The following is a 24,517-nucleotide window of genomic DNA, read 5'->3' as shown; positions in this document are numbered from 1 at the left end:
TTGTTTTTGGATTGGGGGTGGCTATTCCTGTGGTTACGATGTGTTGGGGGTGGTGCATAGGCATCCATTGTTAACTCTCAGAATGTAAATAACAGGTTTTCTTCATTTGTGAATTGCCTGGGCCTAGGCTACAGCCTCAGCTAGAGGGGATTGGGGGAGTGTCCCCTATGGGCAAGGGAGGAGATCGCTAGAGAATTGGGAGTTATTTGTAGTGATTTGTTTTTTATTTGTAGTAGTTTTTATTGAAATAGTTTTAAGACTTGAAAGAGTTAGTGTCTTTGTTGCTCGCTGCCCCTCAGATAAGCTTCCTCATCTTGGGAGACCATGGGCTGCCCTGGACGACTGTGGCTAGTGATTTGTTCAGGTGGTGCACCTGGAATGTAAAAGGCAGCCATTCCTCCATTTTAAAAAAAAAGGTGCTGTCAAGACTTAGGAAGGAAAGGGTTGACATCGCCCTGCTGAAGGAGAGGCACTTACACTGATTAGGAACATGAAGCTTTGGCAGGGCATTTTGATAGGGTAGGAGAAAGTGAGGTCTGCAGATGCTGGAGATCAGAGATGGAAATGTGTTGCTGGAAAAGCGCAGCAGGTCAGGCAGCATCTAGGGAACAGGAGAATCGACGTTTCGGGCATTAGCCCTTCTTCAGTTTCCCGAAACGTCGATTCTCCTGTTCCCTAGATGCTGCCTGACCTGCTGTGCTTTTCCAGCAACACATTTCCATTTTGATAGGGTACTCGTTCTCCTTCTTTAGTTCCAAGAGTAGTGGAGTGGCTGTACTGCAAAGAAGGAACCTTCCATTCCAGGTAACTGAGCAAATTAAGAGTGAGGATGGTTCATCATTCTTAAAGCGCTAAGAATATGGTGTCCTGAATGTGTATTGTCCCCCAGCGCACTCTCTTAAATTTCTAATTGATGTAATAGCTAAGTTAATAAATCTTGGGGTGCACAGTACAATCATAGGAAGGGATTTTAACCGCCTAATAGATCCCTTGGTAGACAGGATGCCAAGGGGCCCGGCAGGTACACCCTAGACAGTTTGTGGACTTGTCTGAAGAGTTGGGATTTGTGGATGTGTGGAAGCATCTCCACCCTAATGGAAGAGACTTTACTTTCTATTCCAACCCACACAAGTGCCACATGCAAATTGACATTCTTTTTATACCATTAGATTGTTTGGACAGAACATTGACTTGCAAAATTGGGAATATATCTGTCTCTGACCATGCACCAGTGTTTTTAGATGTTAAAATCAAGGGTGTATGGCACTGGCACATGGACCCATTTCTGTTAAGGGATAGCAAATTTGTTCAGCACATTACAAGAAGGTTCAGTGCCTTTTGGGATATCAGCCCTGGTATGGCCAGTAATCCGGTAATACTTGGGAGGCTCCTAAGGCATATTTACAAGGCCTGATCATTTAGTATTCAATGACTAGAAGGAAGCAGAGGGAGGAGCAGCACCAGATGCTGGAGCCCCAGCTGAAAGTAGCTGAGGAAGTATATTATAATAGGCCTTCATTGGTCAAGCTGCAGCGGGTCACGGCTTTCTGGGCTGCTCTCAACTCATTGCTCACGCAGGTGGCAAAGAAAAGGTCGTCTTTGCTAACCAGAGATTGTTTGAATTTGGAGATAAACCAGGTAGATATCTGGTTAAAAAGAAAAATGCTTCCCAGTCTATTATCTCCTAGAGAAAAGGCTGGCGTAATTACCTATGAGTTGAAGAAGATCAATGTTAGATTTCGGGAATACTTTGCAGAGTTATACTGGTCAGAGGGAGGCGAATACAGTGCAACGAGAATGCAGTCCGTTTTTGAGAATCTGGACTTCCCCATTATAAGCGCAGAGCAGGTCTCCCTGTAAAATGTGCCTATGATGATACAAGAGGTGCAGGAAGCAATAAAGCGTCTCCAGAGTGGCAAACCACCGGGACCAGATGGATTCCCGAGTGAATTTTATAAGGAATTCATAAATGTGTTGGTTGTGCCACTTTTGGGGATGTGTAGCTATTCATATACACAGGATTATCTTCTGCCCTCTCTTAGGGAGTCTAATATCTCCCTCATTTTAAAGAAGGGAGATATGTGCTTCACACAGACCAATTTCATTGTTGAATGCAGACTTTAAAATTCTGTCAAAGGTGCTGGCCCTGAGATTGGAAAAGGTATTGCCGTATATTATGAAAGAAGATCAGACGGATTTTATCGAGGGCCGTAGCTCCTCCAACAATATAAGGAGGGTACTGAACATAGTGCAGGTAGGCAAAAACAAGGACTGCAGATGCTGGAAACCAGAGTCTAGATTAGAATGGAAAAGCACAGTAGGTCAGGCAGCATATGAGGAGCAGGGAAATCGGGCAAAAGCCCTTCATCAGGAATAGTGCAGGTATGCCAGCAAAGATTGATCCCAGGTTTGGTGGTCTCCTGAGACACGGAAAAGGCGTTTTGACCGGATAGAATGGCCGTACCTGTTTGGGGTCCTAGAGTGCTTTGGTCTGGGGGAAGTCTTTGGTAGGTAGGTGGGTTTTGGTGTTGTATAATGATCCTAAGGTGGCAGTCATCAGAAATGGCACTAAGTTGGATAACTTTAGTATTGGGAGAGGTAGTCGACAAGGGTGTCCTCTTTCATGTTATTTACCTTGGCAATTGAGCTGAGGCTGTCAGGAGGGGTCCTGAAGTAATGGTTCCAAGGGTGGGAATGGGGGAGCATAAGATCACCCTATACGCTGATGACTTCCTTTTGTTCTTGGCCGATTCAGAGGAGTCCGTTCCTCGATTGATTCAAAAAATGTATTTTGCGGTTTTTCGGGATACAGGATCAACTTCACAAACTTGGGAAGCCATGCCGGTGGGGGAGATTAGAGGAGGGACCTGATCTGAAGGATGGAATACAGTTCCTGTTTAGATAGTCATCAAAAGGTTTTTTAATATTTGGGAAGTTTTATTTACCCCTGCCTTCCACCAGCTGTATAAAGCTAACTATGAACAACTACTGGAGAGGATAAAACAGGATTTGCAGCAGTGGGATAGATTACTGTTATCATGGTTAGGCTGAGTAGCCCTGATTAAAACGAATATTCTTCTTCACCTGTCGCACCCCATGGGAATGCTCCCGTTGTTGCTACCCAGACAAGTGTTACAGAAGGAGAAAGTGAGGTCTGCAGATGCTGGAGATCAGAGCTGGAAATGTGTTGCTGGAAAAGCGCAGCAGGTCAGGCAGCATCCAGGGAACAGGAGAATCGACGTTTCGGGCATAAGCCCTTCTTCAGGAATGGGGAACGTTTGTCCAGCAGGCTAAGATAAAAGATAGGGAGGAGGGACTTGGGAGAGGGGCGTCGGAAATGTGATAGGTGGAAAGAGGTCAAGGTGAGGGTGATAGGTCAGACTGGGGTGGGGGCGGAGAGGTCGGGAAGAAGATCTCAGGTTAGGAAGGCGGTGCTGAATTTGATGGATTTGACTGAGACACGAGGCGGCGATCGATGACTGTATCGGCGCCGCCTCGTGCTCCCACGAGGAGGTTGAACAGTTCATCCACTTCACCAACACCTTCCACCCCGACCTCAAATTCACCTGGACAGTCTCAGATTCCTCCTTCCCCTTCCTCGACCTTTCTATTTCCATCTCAGGCGACCGAATCAACACGGACATCTACTACAAACCGACCGACTCCCACAGCTACCTGGACTACACCTCCTCCCATCCTGCCCCTTGTAAAAACGCCATCCCATTCTCCCAATTCCTTCGACTCCGCCGCATCTGCTCCCAGGAGGACCAGTTCCAAAAACGCACAACCCAGATGGCCTCCTTCTTCAAGGACCGCAATTTCCCCCCCGACGTGGTCGACGATGCCCTCCACCGCATCTCTTCCACTTCCCGCTCCTCCGCCCTTGAACCCCGCCCCTCCAACCGCCACCAGGACAGAACCCCACCGGTCCTCACCTACCACCCCACCAAGGATATGCAGGTCTTTGGACTCCTCCATCGTCAGACCACAACAAAACGACGGTTGGAGGAAGAACGCCTCATCTTCCGGCTAGGAACCCTCCAACCACAAGGGATGAACTCGGATTTCACCAGTTTCCTCATTTCCCCTCCCCCCACCCTGTCTCAGTCAAATCCATCAAATTCAGCACCGCCTTCCTAACCTGAGATCTTCTTCCCGACCTCTCCGCCCCCACCCCAGTCTGACCTATCACCCTCACCTTGACCTCTTTCCACCTATCACATTTCCGACGCCCCTCTCCCAAGTCCCTCCTCCCTACCTTTTATCTTAGCCTGCTGGATAAACTTTCCCCATTCCTGAAGAAGGGCTTATGCCCGAAACGTCGATTCTCCTGTTCCCTGGATGCTGCCTGACCTGCTGCGCTTTTCCAGCAACACATTTCCAAGTGTTACAGAGGCTCAATGGTTGGCTTGGGTCCTTTATTTGGTGTTGCAGGTGCCCTTTAATTAAATTTACTAAATTGCAACTACAGGGTGAGGGAGGGGTGGACCTTCCAGACTTGAAGAGATATCAAATAAGCGCCCTGTTAGGATATGTATGTGACTGGGTACGGGGGGGGGGGGGAGACTTGGAGTCGATTTGGTTTGACGTTGAAGCCTCACAGCCAAGATTCCCCTAATTTATTATTCATGGATTAGATGAATTCTGTGATTGAGCAGTGTAAGAGCCCACCATTTTAAATAGGGTGAAAGCTTGGAGGATAATGAGGCAAGACAAGGACAATTGACTTAAGACCTTGCCATTTATCTTGTTGGCGGGAGCCCCAGGATTTAAACCTGGGGCAATGGACTCTGGCTTTAAGCTATAGGAGAATAAGAGAATCTCTTGTTTGGGAGATTTATTCGAGGGGGAAGTCTTGATGTCGTTTAGCCAACTAAGTCAGAAATATGGATTGTCTAATAGTTACCTTTTCTGGTACTTTCAGATAAGGGATCATATACAGAGGAAGACCATGCTCTGACTCAGCCTTACAAGTCAGATGTGGAGAAAAAGAGTGCTCTGGTTAGTACTTTGTATCATTTACAGGAGGGACGTGCCTTAGGAGATGTGGAGAGACTCTGTAGGACTTGGAATCGGAACTAGGAAAGTACATTTCACTGGAAACATGGGAAGGTACATGGGAAAATGTAAAGAAAATCTCAATATGCAACAAAGCGCAAGCCATGCAAGTGAAGATTTTACACAGGGCTCGTATGGCGCCAGAGAAGCTAGCTAAATTCAAGAGAGGAGCATCTCCAGGGTGTCCCAAATGTAAAATTAGTATAGGCACTCTCACACACTGCTTTTGGTCATGTTGTAAGATTCGGAGATATGGAGTGCCATAGTAAGGGAGCTGAAGGAAATCCTGGGAATTGAAGTCAAAGTGGACCCGGTATTATTTCTTCTGGGGTTGCCCAATTTGCCACCTCTGGGGGCACACTGGAAGAGACTGTGTAACATTCTCATGCACGGGTGTGCAGAAGAGCATGTTAATGAATTGGATGTTGGAAAACCCCCCCAGGTCTTATGGGGTGGTGCAGGCTGGTGATGGAGCATGTCCCCCAAGACTACCTCTCAAATATAGTGTAGCACAAAATGGAGCAGTTTTACAAGATGTGGTGGCCCTTTTTAAAATTATATTGACGCAGACTTATCAGCAATATTAACTAGGGCTGTGATGTAGCTGTGGGAATCAGTCTGGGCACCTGTGGGGCCCTGGGAGGGCGAAACTAGGGAAAAAGACCACAGGTACAATGACTGGTGCTCCCATAGATGGGAGCCTCAGTGCAGGTGTGATGAGTGAAAGAGAATAAAGTTGTGAGATATAATTTAATTTAAGTTAATTTAAATTCAGTTTAATTTAAGTCTTATTTAATTTGTTTATAGTTTAGTTTAAGTTAAGTAGATACGTTTGTTCTGGTAGAATAGTAGGTAGTTCATTATTAATAGTATTGTGACATGACTTTGTCGTACTGCCTCTATCTTTCTGTATTTTGATATTATTTATTTTTGCAAATAAATGTTTTGTAAAAGATTTAAAAAGGTTTTTAATAAAAATATTTATTAAAAAAAAGACTATCTGCCAGATTTTTGCATGTCTGCTACTTCATTGGCCGTCTGTTTTAAAATCCTAGATGAATTATTTCTCTACTTTGAGGTCTAGGAATCCTTTATTAAGCATAAACCATCTATCAGGCCTTAGGAATAGCATTTATTTGCTTTATGATTTGTTTTGTATATCAGAAACTGTTAAGGGCAGTGGTAGTGAATGGTTGACTTGCAGATAGTTAAAAACAACAAGTTTCATATATTGTTTACTGTTCAGGTCGAACAGGATTACTGCACCCTCCACCTCGCGTGTGTAACACCAGTTTACCAGATTTGGTTTGGAAACTTAAGCCAATATATGTTTTATTGAATCCTTGACAATATTCTTTTAAGAACAAGACATTTTTGAAGAGTTGTCACATGCCTGTCACAAATGTTGCCCATTAGACTGATGCATGCACTTCAAATGTTAATTATAGCTGTACATGAGTTCACGTTTAATATATCAAACTAATAATATATTAAATATGTATAAACTTGGAAATAAATCGCAAAATGTGGCTTGAGAGATACACCAAGCAGAAAATGTGTTAAAGTAACACAACCCTTACACTGTAATAGATTCTATGGACAAAAACGTTGAATGCAAAATTTCTCTCAATTATATCATAATAAATATATCTAAAAAGTGTTTGTCTCATGTTTTGTTCTTTAACTAAAACTAAATATAACTAGAGTAGAATTTATCCAAGGCACTTGTGCCCTGAATTCAACACAACAGAGAAAGCACTTACATCGAAATGTGTCATGTCACTCTCAGCATTTAGAACTGTTTCTTATTCTTTCATCATTGGCATCACGTTTATTGTCCATCCTTTAATGGCCTTGAGAAAGTAATGGTGAGTAGTATCTTAAATCACAGTGTTGTTTCCGTACACCCACTGCACTGTTGGAACGTTGACCTGTGACAATGAAGGAATGATGATTTATTTCTAAAACAGGATGGGTGTGCTTTGGAAATGAGTTTGCAAGTGGAGATGTTCCCATGAACTTGATCTTTTTGTCCTTCTAGAATGTAGAGGTCGCAGGTTTAAGAACTGCCGTTGAAGGAATCCTGAGAAGTTGCTACAATGCATTTTGTGGATGTGTACACCGCAGCACAGTGCACCAATGGTGGAAGGAGTGACTGCATAATGTGATACAGGGTACATTTGTCCTGAATGGTGCCAGGCTGCTCCATTACCTGAGGGGTTGAAATGTAAGTAAATCCTGTGAGATTCAGAGCAAATATAACCACTTCTAATTTTACGATTGGAAGGAATAATTGATAAAGCAACTGAAGATATATGGGCCTTGGACACTTCACTGAGGAACTCCAGCAGTGATGTTTTTCAGATCACATGTTTATGTATTTCTAATAAAAAAAATTCCAAGGTGGCCAGATGCCAAATTGAGGTAAATTTTAAAATCCATCATTCCATGTATATTTATAATGCAATAAAATAGAAACAGTAGTGCAATATAACTTATTGGTCATCAGATTAAGCTCTTTAGAAGTTGAAGTCAAGGTGATTGGTCTCCAACAACTACAAACATCTTTCCTTAGGTTAGTTGTCATTTCAGCTGGTGATAAGTATTAAGCTGATTCTCACTGACTTCAGTTTTACTCGGGCTCCTTGATGCCACATTCAGGTAAAAGCTACCCTGAAGTCATTTTCCTCTCACCTCTAGATTTCAACTACTTTGTCCCTTTATAAAGGCTGAGAATGAGTGCTCCTAGGAGAACCCAAACTGAACATCAGTGAGTCGGTTATTGAAGAATAGGTGCCACTTGATAACACTGTCAAATCCCATTCCAGCACTTTTTCTTTCACAGAGAGTCACTTTCACATACCGTTCTTTTTTGTAATTGAACGTAGCAACCATTCTGTGCACAACAATGTCCAACAAAGCACCATGTGCAGAATATCCCTTGCTTCCAAAATTACTTGGGCACTGGAGAATCTGTTGCGAAAATAAGATGAGATTTGCAGAATTAAACTCTTGTTGTTGAAAGCAAAATGTCTGATTCTACAGACATTAGTAAGCAGTGCAAAGCCTATTTCCATCTATTTGCATGTATTAGCATATCACTATTATCCAGTCTCACCTCATTGATATGCAGTTTCACATTCTCCCACATACCACATCCCAGAGATTAATCTTTATGAATCCATTGCAATATTCACTTCCCTGGCTCAATGCTTTACTGTTCTGATTATTTGTAACAGAAAATGGATTATAAAAATATGGGAAGATTCTACTGGTTACCACTCTCATTGAGAATTGCAAAACAGTGAATAGATGATATCAGGAGTTAGAAAATTTCCAAGATACAGATCTGGCAAGTACCATTTACCTTTGGAAGCACCAGATTCCAAATTGTTCTGAGAAATTATATAGCATGCACCCTGTTATGATCCCAATTAATGGAACAAGTCAAATTGGTGACAGATCCCTGGATTGCTAGAACATATTTTTATTTCTTTTGGTGGTCACAGGCTATTAAAGTGAAAATCACGCAACACCAGGTTATAGTCTAACAGGTTTATTTGGAAGCACTAGCTTTCAGAGCGCTGCTCCTTCATCAGGTGGTTGTGGAGTATAAGATCATAACACATGATCCACAACCACCTGATGAAGGAGCGGTGCTCCAAAAGCTAGTGCTTCCAATTAAACCTGTTGGACTATAACCTGGTGTTGTGTGATTTTTAACTTTGTACACCCCAGTCCAACACTGGCATCTCCAAGTCATGGCTATTAAAGTAATTAGATGTGGATTTTTGTCCCCTCCCCAGTCTCCCTCGATTGCCTGAGAGATCAATTCTATTCACTAGCTAGCATTTCTTTGGTTTCATTTCTACGATAACTTATAACAAAGTGGTGTCCAGATTTCTAACTCTCATTGAAGCTGTATACTAACTCATAGGTAAATGTGTTTAGCATTTACGCAGCACCAGGTTTGCACAGCCAAATTGCATTGTTAATCCAGACACTAGAATTTATAATGAGCTGAAAAATGTGTTGCTGGAGAAGCTCAGCAGGTCAGGCTGATCGATGACTGTATCGGCACTACCTTGTGCTCCCACGAGAAGGTTGAACTGTTCATCCACTTTACTAACACCTTCCATCCCGATCTCAAATTTACCTGGACCGTCTCAGACTCCTCCCTCCCCTTTGTAGACCTCTCCATTTATATCTCGGGCGACCGACACAACTCGGACATTTACTATAAACTGACCGACTCCCACAGCTACCTAGATTACACCTCCTCCCACCCTGCCCCCTGTAAAAATGCCATCCCATATTCCCAATTCCTTCGGCTCCGCCGCATCTACTCCCAGGAGGACTAATTCCAATACTGAACAACCCAGATGGCCTCCTTCTTCAAAGACCGCAATTTCCCCTCAGACGTGGTTGACGATGCCCTCTACCGCATCTCCTCCACTTCCGGCTCCTCCGCCCTTGAACCCTGCCTCTCCAATCACCACCAGGACAGAACCCCACTGGTCCTCACCTACCACTCCACCAACCTCCAGATACATCGTATCATCCTTTGTCATTTCCGCCACCTCCAAACAGACCCCACCACCAAGGATATATTTCCCTCCCCTCCCCTATCAGCATTCCGTAAAGACCACTCCCTCCGTGACTCCCTCGTCAGATCCACACCCCCCACCAACCCAACCTCCACTCCCGACACCTTCCCCTGCAACCGCAAGAAATGCAAAACTTGCGCCCACACCTCCCCCCTCACTTCCCTCCAAGGCCCCAAGGGCTCCTTCCATATCCGTCACAAATTCACCTGAACCTCCACACACATCATTTACTGCATCCGCTGCACCCGATGTGGCCTCCTCTACATTGGGGAGACAGGCCGCCTACTTGTGGAACGTTTCAGAGAACACCTCTGGGACACCCACACCAACCAACTCAACCGCCTCGTGGCTGAAATCTTTAACTCCCCCTCCCACTCCGCCAAGGATATGCAGGTCCTTGGCGTCCTCCATCGCCAGACCATGGCAACATGACGCCTAGAGGAAGAGCGCCTCATCTTCCGCCTAGGAACCCTCCAACCACAAGGGATGAACTCAGATTTCTCCAGTTTCCTCATTTCCCCTCTGCCCACCTTATCTCAGTCCCAATCCTCGGACTCAGCAGCGCCTTCTTGACCTGCAATCTTCTTCCCGACCTCTCCGCCCCTACCCCCTCTCGGCCTATCACCCTCACCTTAACCTCCTTCCACCTATCGCATTCCCAATGCCCCTCCTCCAAGTCCCTCCTCCCTACCTTTTATCTTAGCCTGCTTGGCACACCTTCCTCATTCCTGAAGAAGGGCTTATGCCCGAAACGTCGATTCTCCTGCTCCTTGGATGCTGCCTGACCTGCTGCGCTTTTCCAGCAACACATTTTTCAGCTCTGATCTCCAGCATCTGCAGTCCTCACTTTCTCCTACTAGAATTTATAATTCCAAAGTTATAAAAAGAGGGCAGAGGTTTTGTAACTGGATCGTGGGAAGAGATGTGAGATTTAAAGAAAATATTAGAGTTCAATTCCTTTTTCTCTGACAAAATCTCAAATTGGTCCATTGCAATCTCACCACTCCCAATTTTTGCAATCCCTCACCATTCTAAATGTCCACCTGATCAATAACAATGTCAAGGATAGGCTAGAATGTACAATAACACTTGAAGAAAAACTCTCTTTTTCCTTTTTAGTCATGTGATTGAATGATGGTTAATTCTGGTTGGGAGGGTATTCAGGTCAGGTTGGGCAGCAGTTGAGTGGTCAACAGTAGTTGTGTTGTGTTGGAGGGTAGCTGAGTGATGGGCAATACAGTAGCTGGCTTTGATTAGAGGACAGTTGAGTGGTCAGGAATAGGTGACTTGTGCTAAAGAGTAGCTGAGTGATCAAAGGAGTTGGGTCAGGTTGGGAATTGGTATGGTTGTAGGGGTCTAGTCAGGTCAGGCCAGGGGGCTTAGTTGAGGGCTTAGTGAGGGTAGTCAGATTGAGTTGGTGTTTGTTAGGAAACATTCACGGAGGGTCCTGGGAATCAGGGAATTGTCAGAGGTTTGAACTTCCTGGATAATTCCCATGTAGGTCTGTGCATCAGAACGTCTACAGGATCTCAGTGCAGGTTTTCCATTGTATGTCTAGTCTCTGATGATCTGTAGACCAGAGGATTTGGCCTCATGTAACCACCTCACAGATTCAAATTTGTCTATATTTGTTTTCAGCTAAATTGGGAGTGTATGTGATAATATTGGCGCAATTAGAGATAGTATTGATCAGAGACCTGATCATTACTAATTAGGTAGGATGTGAAGCTTTTAGCTATATTGATTGACAAGTTATCTAGTAACGAGTGGGATAGGGAACATGCTTCTAACTGTGAATGCAGGCAAGGTTTATTCACAAAGAAAACACATGCAACATGCCTCAATGACTACCACCTAGTAGCTCTGACCTCCATAGTCATGAAGTGCTTTGAGAGGTTAGTCATGGCCTACATTAACTCTAGCATGCCAGTCTGCCTCAATCTCCAGCAACTCGCCTACTTTCAAAACAGGTCCACAGTGGACACTATTTCCTGAGCCCTACACTCATCCTTGGAACATCTGGATAACAAGGACACCTACATCAGGCTCCAATTCATCAAAGATATCTCCACCTTCAACACCATAATCCCCTCCAGACCAATCTCACAACTCAGAGACCTAGGTCATTGATAATCCTCAACACTGACACCCCACAAGCATGCATTCTCAGCCCCCTACTGTACTCCTGTACAACCACAACTATGTCGCCAAATTCCTTATGAATGCCATCTACAAGTTTGCTGATATACCACTGTTGTGGCCGGATATCAGATAATGATGAGTCAGAATACAGGAAGGAGATAGAGAGCTCGGTGTTATGGTGCAATAACAATCTCTCTCTCAATGTCAGAAAAAGAAAAAAAACTGATCATTGACTTCAGGAAGAAAAGAGGAGGACATGGCTCTATCTACATCAATGGAGCTGAGGTAGAGAGGGTTGAGAGTGTCAAGTTCCTAAGGGTGACAATAACCAATAATCTGTCCTGGACCTCCAAATAGATGTGATGGTCAAGAAGGCACAACAACGCCTCTTCGTCCTCAGGAGGCTTAGGAAATTTTACATGTCCACAAGGACCCTCAACAACTTTTACAGATGCACTATTAAAAGCATACTGTCCAGGTGCGTAATAGCTTGGCATGGCAACTGCTCTGCCTAGGAAACTACAGCCCAGACCATCACCGATGCCAACCTCCCATCTACACACTCCATTTACACTTCTTGTTGCCGCGGAGAGGCTGCCAACATCATCAAAGGCCCCTCCCACCCCGGTAATACTCTCTTCCAACCTCTTCCTTCAGGCAGAATATACCAAAGTTTGAACACATGCACCAACAGGTTCATGAACAGCTTCCCCTTGACCATTATTAGGCTGCTCAATGGACTCTCTAATTTCAAATCTAATGTTGACCTTGCTTTTGTGCACCTCCTGTGCTGTCGTAACCTTGTTGTAAGCCTCACTCTGTCTACGCAGCCTGTATGATCTGTATATCTTTGTTTGTTATGGTCTGCCTGTACTGCTCACAAAACAAAACTTTTCACTGTACTTAGGTACATGTGACAACAATGAATCACATCAAATCTTCACTTTACAAGCATTAGGAAAGTAGGTTTCAGAATTTCTATTGCAACATTCCTTCATAAACCCGTACCACATGAAGTTCCAACTTCTTCCTCCAAATTATCCCATTTCACCCTTTCTTCTTGCTATTTGCTCCTTAATCTTTCCCTTTCTCGCTTTCCCTACCTGTTTCTAGTTAATTCCTTTGAATTTAACAATGTTTGACCTGAATAATGTACTTATTCATGTACAATGCAACAATGAATCAAATACTTATTCTGCTTCAGTATAGTAGGTAGCAAAATATGCATCAAAAGGAGACACAAGAAAATGGTTCAGTACTGTATGGAAGGATAACAAAATAATTTGAATTAATTCTGCTTTTGCAGACCATGGGGTCTGGATGCTTTGAGGCTGAAACACAGTAAACAAAGTAAATCGATGATAAAACCCCACACTGACAGCAAACAATAACGTGAGTTTCATTCGTTCTGCAGTAAATGTAAACAAAGGGAAGATGGAAACCAGGCTCCTATTTGGCATGTGCCCTTTTGTGATGGGTGTAATGGGGCATAAATTTCCCACAAAAGACAAACACTTGCTTGATGACATCAAGAAAGTTGGACTGTCTGTAATACGACTAGGAAATAAAGGAAAGTTCAAAATAAGATCTGGAAAATAAGTTAAAGAAAATGTTTTTATGAAATAATAAACTGATATATTGACTCTCTCGGTTATAGAGTGAATGAAATAGATATTAAAGCTGAAAATTAGATCACAAAAAGGCTTTTATGAAGTAATTTACTGTTGCATTTCCTCTATGCAACAGCTTATTTTATTCTTCACAGGACAGGGAGCAGGACATAGATTACCTATTCCTACTTGCCCTGGAGAAGATGGCATGAGCTATCTTCTTGAACTGCTGCAGTTGGCAGGACACCCACAGTGCTGTCAGAAAGGGAGCTCCAAGATTTTCATCCAGTGGCAGTGAAGGAAAAGTAATATAATTTCAAATCGGGGTATGCATGGCTTGGAGGGAAACGTGCAGTCGGTGATGTTTCGATGCATCTACTGCCCTTATTCTTCTCGGTGACAGAGGTCACAGGTTTAGAAGATGCTTTTAAATGAGCATTGGTGAGTTGTTATGGTATGCTCTTGTAGATGGTACATACTGTTTTTGTTTGGTTGCTGGAGTGTGCTCTTGTAGATGGGACATGCTGTTATCGTTGTTCATTGGTGGTGAAGGGAGTAAATGTTGAACTTGCAAACCAGCTGTTCTGCCCTGGGTAGTGGTAAACTTGAATTATAGAATCTCTACAGTGTGAAAACAGGCCATTTAGCTCAGCAAGTCCCCACCAACCCTCTGAAGAGTATCCCACCCAGACCTATTCCCCATTGTTCCACATTTCTCCTGACTAATGCGCTTAGCCTACATGTCCCTGGTCACCATGGACAATTTAGCATGGCCAATTCACCTGACCTGCACATCTTTGGACTGTGGGAGGGAACTGCACCAGCTGGAAAAAGCCCATGCAGACACAGGGAGAATGTGCAAACTCCACACAGACAGTTGCCCAAGGCTGGAATCGAACCCAGGTCCCTAGCGCTGTGAGGCAGCAGTGCTAATTGCTGAGCCAGCGTGTCACCCCACAGCTTTTTGAGTATTGATGGAGCTTTACCCATAGCTTGGAGGGAAATGGAGTATATTCCATCACAATTCTGACTTGTGCTTTGGAGATGATAGACTTGCATTAGGGAGATAGGAGGTGAGTTTCAGAACTCCTCGTCTCTAACCTGCTTCTGTGGCTACATTATTTATATGGCTAGTCTGATTCTGTGTCTGGTCGATGGTCATTCTCAGTATTTTAATAATGAGGGATTCAATGGAGTTAATGCCATTGAACATTAGATATGGTTAGGTTCCCTCTTGTTAAAGATGGTTATTGCTTGTTACTTGTATGGCATTACTCTCATTTGCCACTTAGCAGTCAAAGCCTGGATGTTGTGTAGATCTTGCTGCATTTGGGACTTCAGTATCTTAGGTGCAGATTGCCAAAAAGCCTTTTTCTATACTGTAGACCTCTGTGACTACATGAGTCATGAATGGTGCTGAACATTGTGAAATAATCAGCGAATATTCCCTCTTCTGAATTTATAATGGAGGCAAGGTCATTGATGAATCAGCAGAAGATGGTTAAGCCTCAGACGTTGCAGTTGGGAATTTCTGCAGAAGTGTTCTGGAGCTGAGACGACTGACTTCAAACAAACCCACCACCCGCCTTTTTGCTCAGTGTGACTTCAACAAACGGAGAGCTGTTTCCTTGATTTCCATTGACTCAAGTTTCACATGGACTCCTTTGTAGAACATAAAGGTTTATAAAATCACAAGGGATATAAATAAGGTGACTGGCAGGTTTCTTTTCCCTAGGGTGGGGGATTTCAAGACTAGGGAGCATATTTTTGAGGTGAGAGGAGAAAGATTAGATTACCTACAGTGTGGAAACAGGCCCTTCGGCCCAACAAGTCCACACTGACCCTCCAAAGAGCAACCCACCCAGACCCATTCCCCAAAATTTACCCCTTCACCTAACACTACAGGCAATTTCCCATGGCCAATTCACCTAACCTGCACATCTTTGGACTGTGGGAGAAAACTGGAGCACCTGGAGGAAACCCACATGGAAAACATGCAAACTCCACACAGACAGTTGCCCAAGGCAGGAATTGAACCCAGGTCTCTGGCGCTGAGAGGTAGCAGTGCTAACCACTGAGCCACCGTGCCACCCACTAAGATAAGGGGGCATTTTTTTTACACTGAGAGTTGTTCATGTGTGGAATGAACCTTCAGAGGAATTGATGGCTGTGGACACAGTTACAAAGTTTAAAAGACTTGTGTGTACATGAATAATAAATACTTGGAAGGATGTGGGCCAAGTGCAGGCAGGTGGGACTAGTTTAATTTGAGATTATAGTCTGCATGGATTATTTGGACTGAATGGTCTATTTCTATGCTGTATGACTGTATGGTCTATGATACTTCACTTGGTCAAATGCAGCCTTGACATTAAAGGTAGTCACTGTCAGCTCACTTCAGAAGTTTTGCTCTTTGTTTGGACCAAAGCTGTTTTTGGATGAGGAGGTCCTGGTGGAATGGTAAGTGAGCAGATTATTGCTGAGAAAGTAATACTTAATAGAATTGTCAATGACCCTTTCTAACACTTTGCTGATAATTCACAATACACCAACTGGGTGGTAATTATTTGGGTTGGATTTATCCCGCTTCTTGTGACCAGATAATACCTGGGCAATTTTTCACATTGCTGGGCTGATGTCAATGTTATAGCTGTAATGAAACAGCCTTGCTTAACGTTTTCAGAACACCAGTTTTCAGTGTTTTTGTCAGAATGTTAACTTGGCCCACAGCTTCGGCAGCATCCAGTGCCTTCAGCCATTTCTTGGTATCCACATGGAGTGAAATGAATTGGCTGAAGATTGGTGTCTATGTTGCTGGGAACTTCAGGAGGAGACAGGGGAGGATTATTCATGGAGTAATTTTGGCTGAAGATAGATACAAATGTTTTAGCCTTGTCTTTTGCACCGAGCTGGAGTCGAGAGTGTGGTGCTGGAAAAGCACAGCAGGTCAGGAGACATCCGAGGAGCAGGAGAATCGACGTTTCAGGCAAAAGCCCTTCATCAGAGACCGATGTGCTGGGCCCACCCATTAATCAGGTTGAGAAAAGTTATGAAACCTCCTTCTGTTAGTTGTTTAATTGTCTGCCATTCATTCAACAATTCCCATCGTGCTGCACAATTATTTCAATCAACAATTTTAATCTCATAAAAAAGTGAGATATAAGTGCTTAAAGTCACAGAACATTATGCGAAAAACATTTACTGAACGTCTTCCTTTTCACGTGTAATTTATTTAAATTGCTTTACTTGACCAGATTTACAATTCCTACCAAATGATTTTTAATAATCACTTTCAAATCATCAAGATCAAGGTCTACATCTACACATATTTTCTCAATCTTTGTTAATATTCTGAATATTTCATGATCAGTTTCAAAGACAACATCTGTCATATCACTTTCTGCAGGTTCAGTCCATTGTCTACAGTTTCAGTGTTTGTTTGTCACTTTATTGTAGACCATATGACATGGTCTTCTTTTCTGAGACAAAATAAAATGACTTTGTGGTGGTCTTACTCAATGATTGGGCTGGTGGTCTAGCTCCATGTTAGCTTTCATCCTCCTCATAAACAGCAAACCCTTTGTGGTCACTTGGTTTATAAATTGGCTTCTTATGTACCCACGTCTATATGTTGTGGTTTCAAACCCTACGCAAGGACACCAGCACATCATTCATGCAGATATTTCAGTGCTGTTCTGAGAGAGTGCTGAGTTGTCAGAGTTACTAATTTTTTTTCAGATGCAACATTGCACCATTGCTCTAACTGTTCTTTCAGTATTTGGAATATGTTCCATGACACTTTTTCAAAAGGTGTAGTTCTTAGAGTCATAGAGTTGTATCACAAGGAAACAGACCCTTCAGTCCAACTTGTCCATGCCAACCATATATCCTGAATTAAACTAGTCCCATTTGCCAGCACTTGGCCCAAATCCCTCTAAACCCTTACTATTCATATACCCATCCAGGTGCCTTTTAAATGTTGCAATTGTACCAGCCTCCACCACTTCCTCTGGCAGCTCATTCCAAAAACACACCACCCACTGTGTGAAAAAGTTGTCCCTTAGATCCCTTTTATATCTTTCCCCTCTCACCTTAAAGCTATGACCTCTCGATTTGGACTCCCCTATCCTGGGGAAAAGACCTTGGCTATTCACCTATCTATGCCTGTCATGATTTTATAAACATCTGTAAGCTCACCCCTAGGCCTCCGACACTCCAGGGAGAATAGCCTTAGCCTATTTCAGGTATTGTCATCAAGATTTGATTTGGTTCCCAACCAAAGAAAATTATTGCCATATGTAAATTATATGCTGCATTTTGTTATATACAGCAGTGGCTCTATTTCATTGGCTGAAAAATGCTTGTTTGAAAATTTGAAGTTGTGAAAGGCACTAGATAGATGTAGGTTGTTTCTTTCTTCGGCTGCTTACATAACCAATCTGCAAATGTGAATAGTCTCTGCTTCAGATCATTAAGTCGAGGAGCGCCCTCGAGTCTTTGATCTCACATGATCACAAAATTGTTTGAAACATCCGCCCAACCACACTATCTAATCCCATCAACATATCCTTTTATTCCTTGCTTCCTAATATATTTATCTAGCTTGGTCTTAAAATGTTCTGGGCTATTTGTCTCAACTACTCTTTGTGGTAGCACTTTTAGCATTCTTACCACTGAACGAATTCTCCTGAATTCCCTGCTGGACTTATTGATGACAGTTGTAAATTTATATCTTTCACTTTTGGACACAAACCACACAATCCCCGCCCCATTCCTCAGCCCCCAAGCGTGCCTGTGTCTGCCTTATAATACCTTTCATTGTCTGAATATCGTGAGAAAGTTTGATGAATATGTAGATAAGCTTCTGAGGTGAACTATGATGTAAGGATGACCTCAGAGGTCATGTGCTCGTCTACTTGTTGTAAACCTGATAAGGGAAATTATGTCTGTTGCTGGTTCATTCCGTCTATATTGTTAATTTTAAAAAAACTACTCGAAACTCAGCTTAAGAATATTTGAAGAATATAATAACCCACAGAAATCATCACAAAACGTAAAGACTTCGATCAAGTCACTTCTCATTCTTCTCTTTCCTGCAGCCTGTTCAGCCTTTCCTGGTAGGTATATCCTCTCAGTATGGTTATCAGCTAACGCTTTCCTTGCACTGCATTTGTATTTTCTCATGACAGGTAGCATTCTTGTAAATCCAACAATAGCCTCTCTCTTCCTCCAAGGATCTTTGTCAAGTCAAAAGTTGCAAACAGCATTCCAATTGTGAACTCACTAACATTTTCTGTGGATTAGTGTTACATCTCAAATTTAATATTCCACACCACTTTCCTTAAAACCTGGCATTCATTTAAAATTTCTGTTGTCTTATAAACTTGAAATGGTTTTAGTTTCTGAACTTCCAGTTCCTTTGCCTTGCACATCACCCAAACATCTCAAATTCATCATCTGCAATTTCATGTTTTCTGACATTGAATTCAATCTGCCATTTTCCTGTCTACTTGGCTGACAACTATGTGTACTTGCAGTCTCTGATACTCCTTAAAATTATATAGAATGCTTCCGAGTTTAGTATCATCAAAAACTTTTGGGAAGAAATTCATATCCTATAATGAAATTATTGATAGGATTTGCAGGACGTTACCACTTTTTGAGAAATCATTAGCTTCTGTTTCTGTTTGCTGCCTTCTAATCAACGTTTGATTCAATTTTCTATGCTTCTCCCCCCCCCCCCCCCCCAATTTTTTAACCCTTAAACTTATACAATCGTTTCTCTGTGGTACTTTATCAAAGTTCTGCACATCCACAGAATTTTTTTCCATATTTCTTAAATCTACCATGTTTCCCAAGTGTGATTTCCCTCTCTAAAATCATGCTAAATTTTTAATTATTTTCTCTTTGTGGGTATTTAGTATTTCATTTTAAATGAAAATTAGCAATTCATGTTCCCATGCAGATGTTAATCTAACTGACTCACATCCACACTAATTAGATTTGACTAATTTTGAAATTAAATGCTACTGTCCAGTCCTCTGGTATATACGTACAATCCGATTACTTACAGTGTGGAAACAGGCCCTTCGGCCCAACAAGTCCACAACGACCCTCTGAAGAGCAGCCCACCCAGACCCATTCCCCTACACCTAACACTAAGGGCAACTTAGCATGGCCAATTCACCTGACCTGCACATCTTTGTGACTGTAGGAGGAAACCCACGCAGACACGGGGAGAATGTGCAAACTCCACACAGACAGTTGCCCGAGGTGGGAATTGAACCTGGGTCCCTGGCGCTGTGAGGCAGCAGTGCTAACCACTGAGCCATTATGCTGCCCATGGAACATAAAGTAGAAAATGCTGTTTTCAGGAAAGCCATCATTTAACTTTGCCTTTCTCTCCAAAGAGGCTGTAAGTATGATCCAGTGAGTATTTTGCTTTTACACTTAGAAACAAAACTGGGAATATAAATTTTCAGCCAATGCTCTTCTAATCTCTTACAGGATGCTGGGAAGTATCCTGTTAAATTCAAACATCTTGCCCACATGTTTCTTAACTAACTTCTCTAATTCTTTCTTTTCCATTTGTTGCAACTGATCTTGTAAACAATTCAAGATTGATCATGTTTCTCAATACTCTTTTTTAACTGAAGCGAGATGAATCGAAGTAGCTGGTAAATCTTTCTGGGAGAAAAGAGAGAGCTGGAGATCAGAGTCCAGAGTGTGTTGCTGTAAAAACACAGCAGGTCAGGCAGCATCCGAGGAGCAGAAGAAACGTTGATTCTTCTGCTTCTCGGGTGCTGCCTGACCTGCTCTGCTTTTGCAGCAGCACACTCAAATTTTTCTGCCAATTTGCATCTGTTCTCTACTCACTATTCCTCTCCACCTGGGGCCTAACTTCTCAATTAATAATTCTCTTTTAGCTAATCCCAGTTTTGGAAAACTAGACTGTTCTTTCTGAAAGCTTTTGGGAGCCTCCCCTTATTCTTTATCTCTGATTTTCTTTTTCCATTTGGCTCAGTGGTTAGCACTGCTGTCTCACAGCACCAGGGACCCAGGTTCGATTCCGGCCTTGGGCGACTCTCTGTGTGGAGTTTGCACATTCTCCCCGTGTCTGTGTGGGTTTCCTCCGGGTGCTCCAGTTTCCTCCCACAATCCAAAAAGAAATGTGCAGGTCAGGGTGAATTGGCCACGCTAGATTGTCCATAGTGTTAGGTGTATTAGTCAGAGGGAAATGGGTCTGGATGGATTACTCTTCGGAGGGTTGGTGTGGACTGGTTGAGCTGAAGGGCCTGTTTCCGCACTGTAGGAAATCTGAATTTAAACAAAATTCTTCACCCCTCACCTGAATTTTTGTCTGACTTAGGCCTGCCCCATTGTTGTCACAAAATTTAAATTGTAATGGTGGAGAGTCAACGTGGGGAAAAAAGGGGGCAGACTTTATATTTGTTTTGTAAGTAAGAACGGTGTGGCATTTTCATCTTGACTCTCCAAATAACGGTGCAATGTTTTCAAACAGATTTAATTACGTGAATTAATTTGATTTAAAAAAATCACAATCACTTGTCTTCAGGACGATATAATAGAGTGAAGAAGTGTTGTTTAGGATATTTCCTAACGATGTAGACTTTAAATAATTATTTGAAAGAAAACCGAAGGGACGATTGGCAGTCGCTGAATATGTTTGGAGTTTAAAAGGGCGGGGGAAAGTGTTTGTCAATAATTGGAGGGGGCAGTCAGAGAAGCAGGGCTGCCCTCCGGCACTAAGACCTGGAGGAAGCTGTTGTGTGTGTGTGTGTTGTGTGTGTGGAGCTGCAGCGATTTCCTCCTGCACACTGCGGCTCAGCCCATAGGCTGTTCGTGCTGCCGGGTTTGCGAAGTGTTGGGAAGACTGTCCCAAACACACACACACACACACACAAAGAGGATGAGCAGTTCGAATGGTTGCATTTGCACTCCAGCAGCCGTGCCTCCCTCTGCCTGACAGCTCCACACCCCTTAAACAGCGACGCTGCAGTGCATCAGCCCTCTCCCCATCCTCAGCACTCCCCCCCCCCCCTCCCACACACACACACACACACACACACACAACAGGATCGCCTTACTCCTGTTTCCGCTTCAGTCACAGTCAGCCCGGAGCTGGACCACACCGATTTGCTGTCGTCCTCGCTCGCTGCTCCAATTGGCAAGTGGACCACAACGGGCAGAGAGAGAGAGAGAAAGAGAAATCACAGTACTCTGCCGCCTCGGTGCATCGTCTCCTCCGTCTTCTGCACTCCTCAGTTAACCCAGACCTGTCATCATCATCATCATCATCATCTGTGGAGAGGCCGAATCCAGGCGACAGAGTCTCTCTGATCCTCCACTTCCCTCTTCCTTTCTGGGTGGGCATCAGCTGAAGCAATGTAGGAGATGGTGGGTGACCCCCTCCTCTCCCACCAACCCCATCCCCCTCCTTCCCTTATTCTGTGTAGAAGATAGTCTCTGGTGAATAAGACAGCCTACTGCCATTGTTCAGTTTCTTTTTTTTTTGAAAGGATAATAATTGCTCACATATTTGAAGTTCAGTGCCAACGATAAGGTCATCAAACTGACCGTGTACATGATCTTTGGGAAAGTGGTGCTTTCACTGCATTGCAGCTGGCAGTTAGAGAGGGAACAGGATTATTTAGGAGAACAGCAGTTTTCTTTGGCGTTGTTTCTAATTTTAATTTGTTGTTGCACTATTAACAATGTCGCATGATCGGAGTATCGAGCTGGAGCACTTTGAGGAAAGGAGCAAGGGCCACCGATCTTCCCGGCGTGGAAGTGGCACCGGAGGAGGAACAGGAGCAGGAGGAGGTGGTGGTGGAGGAGGCTCGGGCTCCCGGGGAAATGGTATACCGAGCCCAGCTCACAGCGCTCACTGCAGTTTCTACCGGACCCGTACCCTGCAGGCGCTGAGTCAGGAGAAAAAAGCCAAAAAAGTCCGCTTTTACCGGAATGGAGACCGTTACTTTAAAGGGCTCGCGTATGCTGTCTCCCCGGACCGGTTCAGGTCGTTAGACGCTTTGCTTGCGGAACTGACTAAGTCTCTATCAGACAATGTCAACCTGTCCCAAGGAGTCAGGACTATCTATAGCATTGATGGGAACAAGAAGATCACCAGCTTGGATGAATTGCTGGAAGGTGAGTGGGAAAAAGACAAAAATATGTTTCAATACGTGTATGATCAACTTAAATTGCCTCAAAGTCAGATATGTGGTTTTGATCACCATTGCAGTTTTAGAGGAAACCGCACTGTATGATGGGAGAACCAGCTTTCCATTCAAACACAGAAAACCTGTCATTGCTTTAAGGGATAGGCTACCTTCATTTACAATTATTACAATAATGCTGAAACAAGTGAATTGCAAGTACAAGGAAGCAAAGGTTGTTTTTTTCTTCACAATATTTTAAAAATTCAATGAAGTAACAAATATTCATTTGTATTTCTGCCACTTTAGCATCATGGTTGCCATGGCTAACCTAAAGGATATTTTTCCTATGGGGATGTTTTGGTGCTTGATTTTGGAATGATTTTATTTGGAAACTTCTGTGACAATCCATCGTGATGCTTTTAAACAGAATTTTAAATAGTAATTTCAGTATTTCCTTTGTAGCTTTTATTTTAGCTTAACACAGACCTGTAGGGTTTTCATCTTGGATACAGTTGTGCTGTAACTATAATGACAGTGTTCAAATTCCTGTTTACAAAGTTAGTGCATTATCTTTTTTACTACTTTGTGGTCCTCGTATCAAATGAAAGAAGAGGAGCAACTCAAAGGTCAAGGAAGTGTAGGAGGAACATCCTGTCTTCAAGGTATCCACTTTTTGAATCAAGTAAAAAATGATCTCCAAATTATGTTGGAACTAATTTTGTTAGTAAGATGGAGATCCTTGAGTTGGGTTTCCATCTTGCTAAGGCACTCAATAGTGCAGTTATGAGCAGCATTCTGAATGAAGCTAGTTGTAGTTAAAAGGGATTGATGACCAAAGAGTGTTATGTAATGAAATTATGTATATCTCCAAGTTATTATTGTTCTTGTTAATGGTGAGTGGTGTTTAATGTCAGTCCAATTTTGATAACCTTGCCACAGCTCAGGATGCAGACTTAAACCTGAAATATGGTTTCCCAAGATCATGTTCCTCCAAATTGACTTTGAGATGGGCATCAGCAATAACAACAATTTCCATAATAAGCAAAGCTATTATTATTATTTTAAAAAAAACTTCATGTTTGAAGTTGCTCTTATTTGCAACTTACGGTGGAGTCACTTTGTATGGTAGTTATAATTTAGAGGTAGCTCAGTAGGAAAAGAAGACTTGATTTTAGGAGTTGATATAATTGATTTTTTAAACTTCAAAACATACATTTTTGATAAGACTCATTTACTTTCACAAAAAGGATGACCTTCCTAAAAAGTGTGATGTAAAACTATTGCAAAAGGTAATTCTGACAGAAGAAACGTGCTGCATATAAGAATTTTAATGTAAGATTGTACACGATTGGGTTGCTCATGAAAGGGTAAGTTGTTTTCTAACAATAGGTTACTTATGCCACATAGAAGGTGATATAATGGTCACTGATTATGTGACTGTCCATACCAAAAAATGTTCTGATAAACATATTGAGAACTTGCACTGTAGACATATCCATTTGCAAATAGGAGGCCCAATTTGTGTGTGTTGGCCCTTTCCCAAATTTGGGCTATGCTGAATGCAGTTAGTGCCGATTATGTGTTAAAGCAATAATCAGCATCCTTAAAAGATAGTGACAACATTTATCTGTTAGTATTCAAAATTTGGTTAAATTGCTAACTTAAAAAGAACAATTCCAGTTCGGACCAGTAAAGATATTATCATTGCCTGCTTCAGTGTCTGTCTCTGAGTTGGTAATGATTAGAATATTTAAAACTAGGATCAGTGCTGGGTCACTGCTTTTAGTTATCGATATTCATATGCCAATCATTTATATGAGAGGTATGGTTGGTAAGTTTGCAGATGACACCAAAATTGGTGATGTCGTGGACAGCGAAGGTGGTTATCTCAAGAGAACAATTGGACCTTGATCAGATG

The 24,517-nt window shown here is 42.8% G+C and overlaps 1 protein-coding gene and 1 long non-coding RNA gene across 7 annotated transcripts in view; one reads left to right on the top strand and one right to left on the bottom strand.

Annotated features, from left to right (window-relative positions):
* The window catches only part of LOC148152060 (uncharacterized), a 29,536-nt gene extending 7,874 nt beyond the window's left edge, over positions 1-21,662 (bottom strand). The window contains exons 1-2 of the long non-coding RNA XR_015751313.1: positions 21,526-21,662; positions 6,822-8,031 (exon numbers count right to left, since the gene is read on the bottom strand). This is a non-coding gene — a long non-coding RNA (uncharacterized LOC148152060). The remainder of the gene's footprint in view (positions 1-6,821; positions 8,032-21,525) is intronic.
* The window catches only part of dclk2a (doublecortin-like kinase 2a), a 330,873-nt gene continuing 327,656 nt past the window's right edge, over positions 21,301-24,517 (top strand). For 3 of the 6 annotated variants that reach the window (XM_043699545.2, XM_043699574.2, XM_087974319.1), the window contains exon 1: positions 21,302-22,588. In XM_043699545.2, the coding sequence (XP_043555480.1) occupies positions 22,153-22,588 (436 nt within the window). In that variant the 5' untranslated portion in view covers positions 21,302-22,152. Of the gene's footprint in view, positions 22,589-24,517 lie in introns of all 6 variants that reach the window. The other 3 variants (XM_043699555.2, XM_043699565.2, XM_043699592.2) reach the window with 3 other exon arrangements.

Source organism: Chiloscyllium plagiosum, unplaced genomic scaffold (assembly GCF_037043375.1).
Source record: "Chiloscyllium plagiosum isolate Xiang-an unplaced genomic scaffold, Cpla_swu_hap1 HiC_scaffold_1, whole genome shotgun sequence".
In the NCBI taxonomy this organism is placed as follows: Eukaryota; Metazoa; Chordata; class Chondrichthyes; order Orectolobiformes; family Hemiscylliidae; genus Chiloscyllium; species Chiloscyllium plagiosum.
This window is presented reverse-complemented; position numbering and strand designations above follow the sequence as displayed.